Raw genomic sequence first — 17,572 nt, 5'->3', positions numbered from 1 at the left:
AACCTTTGCAGGAAGCTTAATTTATACATCCCCGCAACAATGGGAAAAGCCCTGGAAGTAATTAAACTAATTAAATAGGACTATGTCAGCCTTTAAAGATGGATCGGAGCTGCATTGTGTCCCCACTTTCATTCAAAAGCCAATTAATTAGTTTTTATTTTATTTTTCAGAATCAGCTATCTCTAAAATGGTCATGCAGCCGATGAGTAAAAAAAAACACCCAAAAAAACCACTACATACTACACCATTCAAACAAATAAAAAACGTGAGACCAATAAAAAAGAAACATCCCAGCCTTAATTTGATTTTTATGAATGTGAAGAACTATAATGCTGCATACTAGTCTGAGAATTTTGAAATTAAAGGTTAAACAAATACAATCAAATTAAAACTTCACGGTTTTAGAATTACAAATACAATGTAGTAATAAAGTTAGAGCAAACAAATCCGCCGTTGTACATGTGTCGGAAGAACGTTAAATCTTCGCTTGAAATGAGCTGCGCCGCATAATTGACTCAAATCGCCTTCCATACCGGAAGTTGACATAACCTTGAAAAAATGTCTGCAGCAGAGGACACCGCCGATTGCCAGTCGGCAGGAAAAAACTCCGTACGCGAGCAATTTGTGTTGGAACCTTGAATATTAATGATTATTGCCAAATGTAGAGATTCAACAAGTAGATGTCACAAGTGATTTAGCTGTTTTTATCGCGTACGCATGGTTATTGAGTGAATTGAGCGATAGCTTGGTGGGTAGGGCCTTCGAAGTTTACCCGCCACGATAATTCGAACACTTATGCACTGAGTGTACTTGAAATGTTTGTGTCTAGCGCTGTAGATTTGTTAATGTTTCATCTTTGTTTAGTCTTCTCTCTTACATTTAAATTGTGATACTGAAGCAAACAAAACTAAGGGGTGAAGTAGGGTTTTACTCTCCGCCGTGTACGAAAAGTATGGCAAGCCGACTTATGACTAGAATATGACTAAAATGTTTCTGTTTGATGTTTAATTTTTTTTACATTTAGTCAAGTTTTGACTAAATGTTTTAACGTAGAGGGGGGAATCGAGACGAGGGTCGTGGTGTATACATGTGCGTGTGTCTGTCTGTGTGTGTGTGTAGGTGTGTAGAGCGATTCAGACTAAACTACTGGACCGATCTTTATGAAATTTGACATGAAAGTTCCTGGGTATGATATCCTCACATGTTTTTTTCATTTTTTTGATAAATGTCTTTGATGACGTCATATCCGGCTTTTCGTGAAAGTTGAGGCGGCACTGTCACGCCCTCATTTTTCAACCAAATTGGTTGAAATTTTGGTCAAGTAATCTTCGACGAAGCCCGGACTTCGGTATTGCATTTCAGCTTGGTGGCTTAAAAATTAATTAATGAATTTGGTCATTAAAAATCTGAAAATTGTAAAAAAAAAAATTTTTTGTATAAAACGATCCAAATTTACGTTCATCTTATTCTATATAAATATGTTATATTTGGATTAACAACAAGCTCTGAAAATTAAATATATAAAAATTATTATCAAAATTTTTTTTCGAAATCAATTTAAAAACACTTTCATCTTATTCCTTGTCGGTTCCTCATTCCAAAAACATGTAGATATGAATCTCCAACATCTGCATGCATGTTTTCTTCTCCCCTTCCATGACTTGCGGTGTTGATTCCGGCACAACCTTTTGCCGTAAGTTTAACTAGTTCATTGCAGGATTTGATTTAGCACATGATGCATTTTCCCTCGTCATTCTGTAAAGGTATCATATTAATGCTTAGCTAAAGAAATCTAATGCACAATATTAAACAGACTGACCTCTTTTGTGATATGTTTCACCCCCAAAGCATTAGTTTTGAAGTAGAAGTAGCTTTTACACACACCCACTACTATAAGCATGCACGCGTATAATTATACGCACGTACGCATACGCAGTCCGCATACGCACGCATATGTTCACAGGCGCTCCTAAAAATAAACAAGTCGCGTAAGGTGAAAATACAACATTTAGTCAAGTAGCTGTCGAACTCACAGAATGAAACTGAACGCAATGCAACGCAGCAAGACCGTATACTCGTAGCATCGTCACTCCACCGCCCGTGGCAAAGGCAGTGCCAGTAAAATTGACAAGAAGAGCGGGGTATTCGTTGCGCTGAGAAGGATAGCACGCGTTTCTGTACCTCTCTTTGTTTTAACTTTCTGAGCGTGTTTTTATTGGCTCTTTCTACCATGAGATATGGTCACTTTTAGTGGTTCACTACCTTATTTTGGTCACATTTCATAAGGGTCAAAGTGACCTTGACCTTGATCATATGTGACCAAATGTGTCTCATGATGAAAGAATAACATGTGCCCCACATAATTTTTAAGTTTGAAACAGTTATCTTCCATAGTTCAGGGTCAAGGTCACTTCAAAATATGTATACAATCCAACTTTAAAGGACCCTTGCGACCTTGACCTTGAAGCAAGGTCAACCAAACTGGTGTCCAAAGATAGGGCTTACATTGCCCTGTATAGCATACATAGCTAAGGTTGCCATTCTCGATAACTTCAGAAAAAAATGTGAAAAATGGTCGTTTTTAAGACAACAATTACGGCCCCTGTGACCTTGAACTTGAAGTGAGGTCAAGTTGCCGCACATGTTTTTTGAGATCTTGTAACCATACACCATCAGGCCACATCAGGTGTTGATAGACTTAATAGTGTCCAAGAAATATCCAACGTTAAAGTTTTCCGGACGGACGGACGCCGGGACGGACGGACGGACGACTCGGGTGAGTACATAGACTCACTTTTGCTTCGCATGTGAGTCAAAAATGAGAAGCAAAATAGTAGGCCTAAGTTCTTCTGTCAACATAAGGCACAAGTCCTGCAGAAATATACAGGAACCACCAAATAGAGCCAATTGCTGGCATAGTATAAGATTACGACAAGCAGGGAATACATCACTGAGCGAAGTGGATGCAAATCATGATTCATCTTAAATTGTCATGATATTTAGATTTCTAGAACATAAGCGTTTACACACACACACACACACACAAAACCAACAACAATTTTTTTGTTTATATAATTTTTGTTTGGGGGGGGGGGGGGGGGGGGGGATTGGTTTCAACCAAAAAACAATAAAGATTCGTCAGAATCACATATGCAGAGATCCACCTGAATAAAGTCTATAAACTGAGCTAAGTCGCGTAAGGCGAAAATACAATATTTAGTCAAGTAGCTGTCGAACTCACAGAATGAAACTGAACGCAATGCCATTTTTCAGCAAGACCGTATACTCGTAGCATCGTCAGTCCACCGCTCATGGCACTAGGCAGTGAAATTGACAAGAAGAGCGGGGTAGTAGTTGCGCTAAGAAGGATAGCACGCGTTTCTGGACCTCTCTTTGTTTTAACTTTCTGAGCGTGTTTTTAATCCAAACATATCATATCTATATGTTTTTGGAATCAGGAACCGACAAGGAATAAGATGAAAGTGTTTTTAAATTGATTTGGACAATTTAATTTTGATAATAATTTTTATATATTTAATTTTCAGAGCTTGTTTTTAATCCGAATATAACATATTTATATGTTTTTGGAATCAGCAAATGATGGAGAATAAGATAAACGTAAATTTGGATCGTTTTATAAATTTTTATTTTTTTTTACAATTTTCAGATTTTTAATGACCAAAGTCATTCATTAATTTTTAAGCCACCAAGCTGAAATGCAATACCGAAGTCCGGGCTTCGTCGAAGATTACTTGACCAAAATTTCAACCAATTTGGTTGAAAAATGAGGGCGTGACAGTGCCGCCTCAACTTTCACGAAAAGCCGGATATGACGTCATCAAAGACATTTATAAAAAAAATGAAAAAAACGTTCGGGGATTTCATACCCAGGAACTCTCATGTCAAATTTCATAAAGATCGGTCCAGTAGTTTAGTCTGAATCGCTCTACACACACACACACACACACACACGCACAGACAGACAGACAGACACACATACACCACGACCCTCGTCTCGATTCCCCCTCGATGTTAAAATATTTAGTCAAAACTTGACTAAATATAAAAATAGAAATTCCGGGTTTTAACTTTAAGTATTAACCAGTATTGTAACGAAAGTCCTATAAAAGAGGCTTTGAGCGCTGTGACACAACGGCCCTATGACACACAGACCATACAGTGTGCCTGTGACACAACGGCCCTATGACACAACTGCCCTCTGACACATAGAACCGCTCCGAAAGTGTACCAATCCCCCATGAATGTGCTTCTTTCAAGCCGGGCATGTACCAAAATTTATGATACAGAATTTTGTCTTACCCACACTACACCTAACACACACTAGGGAGCCTGTAAATTTATTTACTTTTGTAGTAAGATATTATTATATTAAAGAAGAAGGAAAAGAAGACCATAGGCCATGAAAACAAACAAAACATTGATTTCTTTCATACATGTACTTCAAATGGTATTAACAAAATATAATATTATTGGGTCAGCTGTAAATCCTTGTTCAAGTAGTACTGGTCCACACAGAATATTTGATAGTTGGAAATGTCTTCGTTGTTGTTGTTGTTATAAAAATAATCAAACAATGAACACTAGAACATACACACACAGAATCTCTCTTTTTTGTATTAAAAATAAAAATAAAGGCTGTTTACTTTTTAATCAATTGATTTTTGCTTTACTTGGGAGTGAACTGAATATTGTCCTGAATTATGGACTGTCTGTATGAGGTATAGTCCAATCAAATTCTCCCAAAAAAGGCCTCAACCTTAAAATATTAAAATCAAATTTGATCTCAGCTGTTCTGTACTAAGTGAATGTGTGTGAATAACATATCCAAAATCCACCGGGCGGAACAGTGTTTTTTCGGGGGTCAAAGCGTGCAACCTTTCAGAAAAGTGGAATAAAGACTGAGCATTCTCTGGGAGCCAGTTGGAAAGTCGGAACCCAAAAGAAATAATTGCACTACATTCTAGACATCCCTTTGACTATTATTCACCATAATCAAATCATAAATAACAATTCCGGAGTCAACAGGTCGTATTATTTGTATAAATGGTGCCTTTTTTCAAGTAATTTTCGGCAAGACGCTTGTACACAAATTGGTGTACCTTCCAAGAATAACATAGTAGCAGAATTTATTAAAGTGAATACGTGGCCCAGTCATTCATGATAAATATGGAGCACTGCGCAGCTTAAAACGTGACATTGTGTGTGCATACGATCCTTACCTATCTCCCTACCCCCATAAATTGCCAAACGACGCTATCCCTCAGTTCCACCCACTATTTTGACTGAACAACAGGCAACTTGTTAAAAAAAAATGCTTCAACGCATCATTATATGTCACGACCATGTATCAGTAAAAGACAAGACCAACATTATCTAGATATTAAACATTAATATTCTTACTTGTCTTTTCAAAATTCAAGTCCTTTCATCTGCCCGTCTTCCCCTGTTATGTGCCCCAGGCATTAAAACTTTTCTCTAACCTCCATTTTCATGTATTTTTTAGCTAGTTTTACGTGAAAGTAGTTGGAGGTTTTTGCAATTTTTAGTCAAGTAACGCAGGTTTGTTCTTTCCGCTTTATTACAGTTAAACACATAGATTTCAGATGCTACTACGGTCACTCTGATCATGAGCTCTTTGAAGATGTTATTAACCACGCTGTTAATGCCCATAGTGACAACGAACTTACAATACGGGTTCTCACACTAAATTCACAGACTGGGAAAAGATCATACCTTAACCTACGGACAGATTTTAAAGTGGTCCCATCAATTCTTCAAAAGCATGTTAAAACTTTTATTGCGAAAGAAACCACACACACAAAAGTTAAATCGTGTTTGATGATGCAACAAAAATAAATTAAATATTCCAGCAATTTAAAAAAAATAAAATAAAATTGTCTTTTCAAGTCCTTTCATCTGTCCCGAAGAATTAACCTTCACCGGGCGTCATGGGTCGTGTACGCCCCAGAGCCCCACAAAATCGACTTTATCTCTGAAGCTATTTGGAATTTTTATTTGAGACTTCATGTATTAAATCTCCAATCACCATACGACCTTCCTGTTGCCCAACTTTTGAAAGATTATCTTTGTAAACAAACAAATAAACGATGACGTTTTTTTAAACTACAGTCTAGGTGTTGTGGGTCGTGGACGACCCAAATGGAATGACGTAAGGAATTTTACGCTGTTTATCCTTATTCGGACGGCGTGGGTCGACCATACTCTGCAAAGAAGAGACAACGCGTTTATTCCTATTCGGATTGTCACACACACACACACGCGCGGCTGCTCATGCAAGTATACTGGAAAGTGATCTTAGGGACAAAACTTAAAATCTATGGTGTTCCTCTGAAAAACAAAGAGCATGTTGCTGACATTTTGTCAAAGAAAACTAATAATCAATATGAAAGAGAGAAAGACAGAGACAGACAGATAAACAAAAACAGATAGATAGATAATTTATTGCCAAGTGTACAATACATGAATGAACATAAAAAATACACGAGGAAAGCAGCTTGCTGTGTGATAAAAACAAAAATAAGTAGCATTCATACATCACTGGCGCGTAGCATCATACATACATGGGTAAGACAATTTGGTATCACAGTAACTAATACATACACTATACAGACATGGTGAGAACTATGAAACTCTAAGAGCTATCGGAGCCCCTAGGACCCCCCCCCCCCCCCCCCCCCCACCACTCCCCCCCCCCTCTCCAACCCCTGTTCCCGAACTGAACATGTTCCATACTGATAAAATGTACCTCTAAAACAGCACATAAAAATAAACTCTTCCAACACATCACAGTGGTTAAAGAACGACTAAAACTACTAAAACATACTAGATGTGTATTCCGATAATATAACCAGCTGCTAAAACATAGTCTGGCTTCATCGCGTCACAGTGGTGTCACCATACTAAAACCCACTCTATAGATCACAGTATGTAATGTCAGCTACTAAAAGCATACTCCTAGAACATCCTAAAACAGGGAGGAAAAAGAGACAGTCAGAGAGAGCTAGCCTCTTGAAGGACAGGCAGACAAGTCAGACTGTGTGAGAGAGAGAGAGAGAGAGAGAGAGAGAGAGAGAGAGAGAGAGAGAGAACCTATAAAAATGGATACATGTACTAATCTGGCCAATGTTGGTGATGTCATTAAAGGCACAGTGCAGGTCACAGCCTTCGTTTTGCGTTTTTGCTGCACCTGAGTGCATTTACAGTTCAAAAATCCTCCTATGGTAGTAAAACAAACCCAAAACTACCCAACGACGACATCTGTGAAGCTCGACAGTTTCTTGTTCATGCGAGTGCATAAATTAACCTAGTTATTACGTGGTGTTTGGTTGGAGTTCGATTCAACTAAGTGATTCCGGCCTCCATTGATTTTGTTTTACACATTTACTCATGATGACGTCTGACATAGTTTGCTAGTGACTGTCTTTTTGTGCATGATGTGGTGATCTACCTGATCTAAATTTAGATCCAAAAATAGGCCAAGACTAGCCGGGTTCTAGTACGAAATTAATTCGTAAAAAAATCGCAGTTCTTGACTCTTTGGGTGCAAGTCAATGAAACTTGGTAGTTCTTCTAATGGATAGCTGCCTGAGGTATGACTAAAAGCCCCAAGGGCTCCGTGCACCTGGATTTGACAAGTTCAGTACCTTTAAGGTCAACCTTTTTTCGTGGAATTTTTCTTGGCCTCTTTGTCCCTGGCGTTTTAACAGCGATAATACCCATGCCATGAAATTTATTCCAGCAATCTAAAGTGGCACAGTTATGATCAACATTGTCTGCAAAAAATTGCAGAGTCTGACTGGGGACAATTTTCCGAAGTTGAACACCTTCGGAAACTGCAGCATTTTGTTGGAATCTTTGCACCTCTGAGCACAGGCGAAGGTGTCGTCCACTGGACTACTACTATTACAGAAAGTCTTTCTGTGATAGTAGTAGTCCAGTGGACGACACCTTCGCCTGTGCTCTGAGTAGGATGAGCAAAACCCCAGTTTATGTAAGGTGTCAATGAGGTATATCGTGAACCAAAAGATTTCTGCATCTGCACACCTAATCCCAACTGCAAAGGTGCGATGCGTGTAGTTTGTCTTCTTGCGTGTATGATGCTCTGCCCAATAGAAGCTGCTTTCAAGGTCGGGTCTTTACCTGACAGAATCTGGGAAATTCGGCCTGTGAAGCTGCAGTAGCCCCAGCAAGGACAGGGTACGTGCTTTTATCACAAGTAATTTACATCACTTCGCGGCGGATCAATGAAGCTGCAGCTTTAATGACAAGAAGAGATCCATCGTAAGATTTTTGCAGTTGCTGCTCCTTGTGAAAGTCATTGATTCTTAAAGCAGTTCTCTTCAGAGTCAGTACGTCAGGTTTTCCATCTGCCTCGGCAATAACGATACTATCGCCGAAATATTCATTTAGTTTTTCATGTATGGAATATTGTAGGGACTATGCTTCTCTCCCTCCTCTGAATCGGTTTGCATTATGTTTTTCATCACCTGCACCAGTTCACGAATGGTAAGTTGTTCATACACCCTGTCTTGACAGTATTTGAATACCTCCTCGAAGGCAGACACGCGTGCCTTGACGTCTGTCTTCCGGTCGGCCTACACGCAATTTCTTCTTTGCAGGCTCGTGTGGATGAACGAAAATCCCAGGAATCTGTATCTGTAAGCCGTGTCTGAAACTAACATGATATTTTATGTCTTTCGCAAAGCAGTCTTGCAAGAAATCTAGCCTTGTCTGCACTTGTCTTCACCAACTGTCATCTCTTGTTTTGCAACTCAGGCTGCATCACTGTGTCTTGAAATGTGTTCTTTGTACTTACTTTCACAAGATTCACTCCAACAGATTTGTTCTTCGAGAGATACTCACCTTTTCCAAAGAAGAGACAGTGGGATCTAGAGTCATAAACTGATAAGGCAAAAAAAAAAAATTGTCTGTTTCTGGTAACATGGCTAAAAAAAATAGGGTAGGTAGGTAGGGTTTTTTTTTTTTTTTTTTTTCCCCAAATGTAGACCAATAAAACTAACTTTAAAAATCGCGCAAAGAGACTGGATTCACTATACATAGAGACAAGACACTCAACACATATACAAATCGTCAGTGGACTTTCGTTTTCACACGTTTTTGTTGTTCATTTTCTCACCCTGTCCTTTAATACCACCAAACAAACAAAACAAAAAAATTCAGTTTGGAAAAAAAAAGTTTAGGGTCGGCGCCGAAATTTAGGGTCGGTCGGGTGACCAGAAACAGACAATTTTTTTTTTTTGGCCTAAAGGGCTTTCTCGCATCAAAGTCACTTCTTCAGGCTTTAATTTGGTCGGAGTTTCCTTCTCGGATGTCTTCTTTAAGCTAGTTTCAATACTGTTCGGATCAGTGTACTCGCGACGACAGTCTGTCTTGAATTAACAGCTTTGTGTTGCATGACCTTGGATGACCTTGACCTTGGGTCAAGGTCACATGTATTTTGGTAGGAAAAATGTGTAAAGCAGTTCTTAGTGTATGATGTCATTGCTAGGTTTAGTTATTTGACCTTGACCCTGAAGGTCAAGGTCATGTAAAGGTCAAGGTCAAGCATGTGAGTCGTATGGGCTTTGCCCTTCTTGTTATCCCCTTACAGTATCCGGCCAGCGCTCTTGTCATTGTCCGATATGCACTAATCGTGTTGGGACTTAGACAGAAGTAGTTTGTACCTTATACAGCAAACAACGAGCTTACATCCACAAACACTCATAAATCACACCTAGGGACTAAAGCGACTTTATCTAAATACTAGCTGTGCCCGTTGTCCAAGCCCTACGTGGCTTATATACACACACCCAATCACGCACACATATACCCTATAACCTTCTGGTTGAAAACGACGTTAAACACCGAATAAAGAAAAGATGACGATGATGATGATGATGGTGATGACGATGATGAAACAAAAATATGTTCCAAATATACAATGCACAGCACATCTTTGACGTAATACTAAGTTAGCAGGGCCGGACCCGGGGGGGGGGGGGGGGGGGGTTCCAGGGGTTCCGGAACCCCACCCCTGGAAAAAGCATGTACCTTGCTTTGAGTGTTTTTGTTTTTTTTGTTGTTTTGTTTTGTTTTTAATACATTTTGTGTGTGTCTCTAACAAATTTTATTCAATGTGAAATCCGATGAGAAAAAGGTAACCCCCCCCCCCCCCTCCCTCACACCTTTGCTGATTTGCCCCCCCAAAAAAGGAGGAACCCCCCCCCTTACATTTACAACTCATTTGGTCCGGCCCTGCTATGTATGGTAAATCAAAAAGCGTGTACCCAGACACTAATCTTGAGTCTGTCTGAACAGTGCTTGTAACATAACGACCCTATGACACAACGGCCCTATGACACAGAGACCCCTGGCACCCCTCTGGTCAGTTCACATTCCTCCCTGGAAATGGGGATCTGAAAATAATCACATGACTTGCGTTGAACCGCATAGGAATTTTGCCGTGTAGGAATAAGTGGAGAGAAGCACTGAGTACAAAGCCGGCAAAATGTCGGGCTTCAGCAGAGCAGCGTTATTCGTGAGTGTAACAAAAAAAGAAGTTAGAAGGAGTTGCGGTATGATAGTGATGCTTGTCATTTATCTAGGCCGGTCTTTAGGGTGAGGTTGTCGCCTGATATTGCTCAGCTGAGCCGATAGCCTTGAGTTGAGAATGACCTTGCCGAGTCGCAATCTAATTCTTGGTCACACACCTGACCTGGGATGCCTTTTGCTTTCGTCGCTGTTGTTATTTTACATGCAACATTGCGCTGAAAGGTTGAAACATGAGTTGCTCAGCTCAGGTAACCATGTTGCTTGTGATAGAGTTTATTTACCGGTGTTTTGTCCGTGGTACTGGAGTACGTAATAAGAAATGAGACACGTACGCTTGGAATGAGATATCATCTTCTTTCTTTCTTTATTTGGTGTTTAACGTCGTTTTCAACCACGAGGGTTATATCGCGACGGGGAAAGGGGGGAGATGGGATAGAGCCACTTGTCAATTGTTTCTTGTTCACAAAAGCACTAATCAAAAATTTGCTCCAGGGGCTTGCAACGTAGTACAATGTATTACCTTACTGGGAGAATGCAAGTTTCCAGTACAAAGGACTAACATTTCTTACATACTGCTTGACTAAAATCTTTACAAAAATTGACTATATTCTATACAAGAAACACTTAACAAGGGTAAAAGGAGAAACAGAATCCGTTAGTCGCCTCTTACGACATGCTGGGGAGCATCGGGTAAATTCTTCCCCCTAACCCGCGGGGGGAGATATCATCTGTTTTCGCAGAAACTTTGTGAGAAAGAATCGTCCCAGAGCTGATTCTAGAGATCAGCGCGGGGGGTTACTTTGCCTGGTGACTTTGAATAATGCCATTAACTGTATCTGTCGGACAACTTTCCAACAGCTGGTTGCATTTGATTGATTTGTGTATGCATAACAATTGATGAGGGAAACGGGTAGACACTATAAGGCCAAAAAGAAAAATATGTCTGTTTCCGGTAACACGACCGACCCTATTTTTAAGCGCCGACCCTAAAGTTTTTTTCGCTTTTCGCACACACACACACAAAAAACCCGGGAGGTAATCGGTCGATGAGACTTCACAATCGAAGAGACTTACCTCCCGTTTCTGTCGTCACACGGAAAAAACATGGCGGCCAATGACGCCGGGAATCCCTCTGAAAACGTAAGAAAAAGGTTAAACAAAAATTTTTAAACGACCAACCGACCCTATTTTTTTCTCGGCGATGTTGCCAGAAACAGACATATTTTCTTTTTGGCCTAAGATGTTTGGTGGCTTGTTGACAGACCAGCTTTTTGACTCACATGCGAAGCAAAAGTGAGTCTATGTACTCACCCGAGTCGTCCGTCCGGAAAACTTTAACGTTGGATATTTCTTGGACACTATTCAGTCTATCAGTACCAAATTTGGCAAGATGGTGTATGATGACAAGGCCCCAAAAAACATACATAGCATCTTGATCTTGCTTCAAGGTCAAGGTCGCAGGGGCCATAAATGTTGCCTAAAAAACAGCTATTTTTCACATTTTTCACATTTTCTCTGAATTTTTTTAGATTGAATACCTCACCTACATATGATATATAGGGCAAAGTAAGCCCCATCTTTTGATACCAGTTTGGTTTACCTTGCTTCAAGGTCAAGGTCACAGGAGCTCTTCAAAGTTGGATTGTATACATATTTTGAAGTGACCTTGACCCTGAACTATGGAAGATAACTGTTTCAAACTTAAAAATTATGTGGGGCACATGTTATGCTTTCATCATGAGACACATTTGGTCACATATGATCAAGGTCAAGGTCACTTTGACCCTTATGAAATGTGACCAAAATAAGGTAGTGAACCACTAAAAGTGACCATATCTCATGGTAGAAAGAGCCAATAAGCACCATTGTACTTCCTATGTCTTGAATTAACAGCTTTGTGTTGCATGACCTTGGATGACCTTGACCTTGGGTCAAGGTCACATGTATTTTGGTAGGAAAATGTGTAAAGCAGTTCTTAGTGTATGATGTCATTGCTAGGTTTAGTTACCCTAAAGGTCGAGGTCAAGCATGTGAGTCGTATGGGCTTTGCCCTTCTTGTTTGTTGTTTCGAGGGGACCATATGGTCTTCGGTTTCATATTTATTGACCAAGGCCGAAGGCCACGGTTGATAAATATGAAACTCGAAGGATATGGTCCTCGAGGACCAACAAAAAAAGCTGGTCTGACAATTACAAGCCACCAAACATCGATTTTGTCATCATTTTGGATGAGCAAAGGTTTGCAAAATAACATATGGGGATCCCTATTCTGAACGTAATTTTTAGAATGCCATTCAATCACATATTCTTACCTCAACTCACATAAATGGCATTAACTTCAGTTCATTGCTAAGATATTGAAGTAGTACTCGACCCTGGTAAGGGGGGAAGTAACTCCCAAAGAAAAACAATCCGTAGTCAAGGACGGGAGTCACCTCCCCTACCGGTAACCCGCACATGCGCGGTCCTGCTACCGGCCGTCATTCCACCCACTTCAACACTACTGCACAGACGTGTTGTTGTACTCCGGCATAATTTTTGCCTTGGCCTTTTTGTGGAAGGCCATTTGACCCTGGTATTTGCGTTGCTTTCTTTAGGTAAGATCGTTTCACTTCTCTTCGCTACGCGTTGCGTTTGTTTGAGTATTTTCGCTGTTGTAATTCATCTCCACGTGCGCGTGTTCGATATTGCAAATGGCGGACAAAAACTCTAAAAGCAAGGGCAAACTTGTTTCTCTGCTCTCTTCACCGGGGAAAGAGAAGGATAAGGACAAGTCTAAGTCTAAATCAAAGACGCGTGCCTCTGTAACTTCGTCACAGGCTACGTCTTTAATTCTGGTTACTGACCCGGTGACTAAGAAAACGGAACGGGTTTCGCTTGACTCCACGTCACCGTCACCAGTTTTCCCTACGCAGGAACGCTCTACTTCTCCTCTCTCGCGCTCGCAGACGCCACGGTCTAGCGAGTCCGTGTCTCGGGAAGAAATTCTGGCAATGTTTGCTACCTTGAAGCATGACCTAGTTGCCTTACATTCTGCGGAAAGACCTGTCGCTCCCCTCCCGCCTGGCGTGGGGGGGGTGGCCTCTCTTTCTAGGCTGCGGCCGTCAGCGACGATCACGTCGGCTGATCTCGGGCCGGATTTTTCTGGTTTGGTTGCGGATTCCCCTGCCTTTTCAGGGGGGTTCGCGGCCTTAGCGCCGCCCGGTTCCAGCGCTTCGGCGTTGGGCGGCGTTTGTGGGAGTCCCCATCTTTTTGGGGGCTCACACTTGCCTGCGGGCCCGGGTTACGCTCTTGCGTCGCCGGGTTCGCAGACGGCTCCTCCCCGGCAGTACACCGTCCATCACGTGGCGGGTGCGCTAGGGAGCGGCGAAGCGCGCCAGCCTGCCCCCCTGGGATCAGTTTCGGCTGTCCCGGCCTCTGGGGGGCAGGCAGCAGCGTCTTGTTTGTCCAGCTCTGGCCTACAAGATTCTGTCGGCGGTCATCGACCTGTAGCTCTTGGTCCGGCTGCCGCCGTTCCTGGTTCGAGTTCGCAGGGGGTAGGCTCCTCTGGTTGCCCCTCGGGGCTTCCGGTCGGGCCTGCCCGCGGGTTGTCGTCCTCGACTTCCGGTTGTGCTGTGGCAGGCACTTCCGGTGGAGGACAGCGGGCTAGTGGTTCCGGTGGCAGTGTCCCTGCTATCCCGTCCCTGGTTACGCATCGACTTCCGGCCCCGACTTCCGGTTCCGCCGCGGCGGTTCCGGTTGTCGGCGGTGCTGTTGGTGGACAGTTCGCGGCGCTTCCGTCTATTGTTCAACCGACTTTAGCCACTTCCGCTTCCGTGGACGGGTGGGTTTCCGGTTTGCCGGACCCTCCTTCTGATGGAAATCAGGAAGGTTTTGGAGAGGAACAGGAAGGGGATGAGGATTGCTCTGAATCTGTTACCCCCTTACGGATTCCCAATAAACTGGGCCCTACTCTGGAGTTGGCTGCGGAGATAACCTCACGGTACTTCCCTGAGGGTGTCTCCGCCGATTCTACTGTGGTCGCACCCCCTCCTTCTGCTTTGGCAGATTTTGCGGGCGCGGGGGACACGAAGGCGAAGTTCCGGTTCATTGAATCTCCTTCCGTCCCTTTTGTGATGGCTCAGGTGTTGGCGGACGCTAACACACCCTACCCTCTCTTGGCTGCTCATGGGGAAGCCCCCCCGTCTGCTCAGCCTTGGTTAGCCTCGGCTCAGGCAGGCGGCGGCCTCCCAGCTAATTCAAGAAGATCGCGGCTGCCTAGCAGGCCACATTCTCTTCTCTCCTCGTTTTCGCTGCCCACAGCTCCACTTCCGGTGACTCCGGAACTGGCTCGCTTACGGCAGGACGGTTATAGCCGAGATAGGACTGCCGTGTGTACGGAACAGAGTCTACTCGGGCTGGAGGAGAGCGGGCGTTCTTCCCTCGAACTGACCTCTTTAGCGGAAACGCTCATCCGGTCTCACACGAGAGCCATCGCTTCGTCCATCGAGCCTTTTAGGTTTCGTGACGATGCTATTGAGGCTGATGCTGCCATGCTCCTGGCGGCGCTTGCGAAGGTCACTGACAGTCAGATGACGCTTGCTGCTCGGCTCTACTCTCAGGTGGTGTTCTGGAGGCGCGAGGCTTTTCTTAACGGCTCTCGCCTGACGGATAAGGCCACCATAGACTCTTTAAGAGTCTCTCCCTTTTCAGAGGGTGCGTTGCTGGGGTCACGCTCTTTGGATGCCCTTCGGCAGCAAACTGAGGAAACTCGTGACCAACATGTGGTGCAACTGACGGAACTCGCTCTTAAGCAGCACAGCAACAAACCACGGAGTTCTGCGTCAGTGCCAGACAGCTCTTCTGGGCAGCAGTCGTCTCGCGCAGGTAGGGGTGGGTCACGGTCCCGTCCTTACCAGCGTAAACCTTCCTTCGGGAAGCGGGGGTCTGGGCGCAAGCCCAACCCCCAATGAGCCACCCCCGATCCAGTCACCCCCCCCCAGCCTCTACCCTTTTGGTAGCAGGCGGCCTCTTCCGGGTTCTTCCAGCTTGGCTGTCTCAGACAAGCAGCCTATGGAGCATGGGGGTGATTCGATCGGGGTTCCGCCTTCCTTGGCAGGAAGGCAAAGCCCCTTCGTCCAGGGCGCCGGCCAACTTCCGGTTTCCGGTCAGCCCAGACGTTCAGGAGACTTTACAGGCGGAAATCCTTCTCTTTCTGCGGAAGCAGGCTATAGAGGAGTTTCTCGGCCACCCCTTCTTGGGACTTTACGGCAGAATTTTGGTCGTCCCCGGGGTGTTGCACCAAGGCATGGTGTTCGATTCACGGGAGTGGGCAGTCCGTCCCACTCAACGTCGTTTATACAAACTGCAGGCGCGCCCTTTTCAGGCGGCGCTCAGTTCAGTCTGGAATCCGACGTCACACGGCTGGGACGTCTCAGTTCCGTTTCGGGGTCTGGTTGCAGCAGACCACGCCTCAGTGGATGAACACTCCTTGGCTTCTGCAGGGAGTGCCCATAGCGCTTCCTCCTCCTTACACGCATCTCTTTGCGGGCGCAGCACAGAAGGGCTGCGGGGCTCGCTTGGACACGCACACGACTTCCGGTCGGTGGTCACAAGAGCAGCGGTCTATGGCACAACATTCGCCTCGAGCTCGAGGCGGTCTTTCTGGGTTTTCATCACTTTCTCTCCGCTTTCCAGGGCACCCATGTGTTGTTTATTTACGACAACACGGCGGTCTCTGCTTATTCCAACAAACAGGGCGGGTCCCGATCTCGGCTGTGGTCCAGCCGAGCATGCGAGACTCTTTCTTAGATCCTGATCTCGGCTCGCTATCTGCCCGGCTGCCTGAACGTCCTTGCCGACGTCATCAGCCGTTCCTTCCAGATCCTCCACACGGAGTGGACCATCACCCATCAGGCGCTCCTCCTTCTTTGGGCGCAGGTAGAGCGTCCGATGGTCGTCCTTTTCGCCACGAGATTTTCACGTCGCCTCCCGATCGTTGTGTCTGTTTCCGGGCCCGGAAGCTTGGCAGATCGACGCGATGACGATCAGCTGGACAGGGCTAGAGGCTTACGCCTTCCCTCCCACTCCACTCATCGGAAGGGTTCAGCCTAAAGCCGACTTAGAGCGGCTTCATCTCCTTCTCGTGGCACCGCGCTGGCCCAGTCAGCATTAGTTCCCGGACCCCATGCGGCTCGCCAGCGGCCCGCCAATCCCGCTCGGCCGCCGGCGAGGGGAGCTTTTCCAGCCCAGAACGGGGACTCTGCACAATCGCCCCGAGGGCCTGGATCCTCACGCCTGGAGAGGGTTCGGAGATCACTGGGGTGCTCAGGCGCCTCCGTTTTCGCTTTTGGACTTAGGCCAGAAGGCTCACAGGCCACCTCCTCTGTCTACTAGTCACACTGGCTGGCTTGGACTCGATGGTTTGCGGCTGACAATGTTGTCCCGGTCGCCCTGCGATCAATGCAGGTCGCAAACCATCTGGCATGGCTCTCCGCTCGGGGACGCGCCGCGTCCGCTTTGCGCGCTCGCCGCTCAGCCATCTCTGTTACTTTTAAGCAACTTGGACGCTCCATCTCCCTCGGGGGAGTTATCGCGAGTGTGCTAAAGGGCGCGGCCCTCAGTTCTGCAACGGAGAGAACTTCTGTCCCGGCTTGGGACGTTCTTCTAGTACTCGAATTTCTCCGTTCTAGTGCTTTTGAACCTTTACAAGACGCTAGTCTCTCTGACCTTACGCGCAAAACTCTCATGCTCATACTGCTCGCTTCCGCGCGGAGGGGCAGTGAGATCCACGGCCTCTCAGGCCTAGACCGGGATATCACTTTCGAAAGAGACGGCTCGGTTTCACTGCGTGTCCGTCCCGATTTTCTCGCCAAGAATCAAAAACCTGGCCAACTTTCACCGATCATTTCCATTCGGCCTCTCCGGGACATTTTTAGCCCCCGGCGATCCGGATCTTTCTAACTGTCCGGTACGCGCGCTTAAGGCTTACTTGTCACGCA

General features: G+C 44.7%; 1 protein-coding gene across 4 annotated transcripts in view; it reads left to right on the top strand.

Annotated features, from left to right (window-relative positions):
* Positions 1-17,572, top strand: part of LOC138970755 (NADH-cytochrome b5 reductase 3-like) — a 41,907-nt gene that overhangs the window by 9,604 nt on the left and 14,731 nt on the right. The window contains exon 1 of one of the 4 annotated variants that reach the window (XM_070343253.1): positions 10,494-10,579. The exons of 2 other annotated variants lie outside the window; for them this stretch is intronic. In XM_070343253.1, the coding sequence (XP_070199354.1) occupies positions 10,550-10,579 (30 nt within the window). In that variant the 5' untranslated portion in view covers positions 10,494-10,549. Of the gene's footprint in view, positions 1-10,493; positions 10,580-10,696; positions 10,842-17,572 lie in introns of those variants that run through there. One more of the 4 variants, XM_070343255.1, reaches the window with a different exon arrangement.

This window comes from Littorina saxatilis, linkage group LG7, assembly GCF_037325665.1.
Source record: "Littorina saxatilis isolate snail1 linkage group LG7, US_GU_Lsax_2.0, whole genome shotgun sequence".
NCBI classification, from domain to species: Eukaryota; Metazoa; Mollusca; class Gastropoda; order Littorinimorpha; family Littorinidae; genus Littorina; species Littorina saxatilis.
Note: the sequence above shows the minus strand (reverse complement) of the source record. Positions and strands in the feature narration are given on the sequence as shown.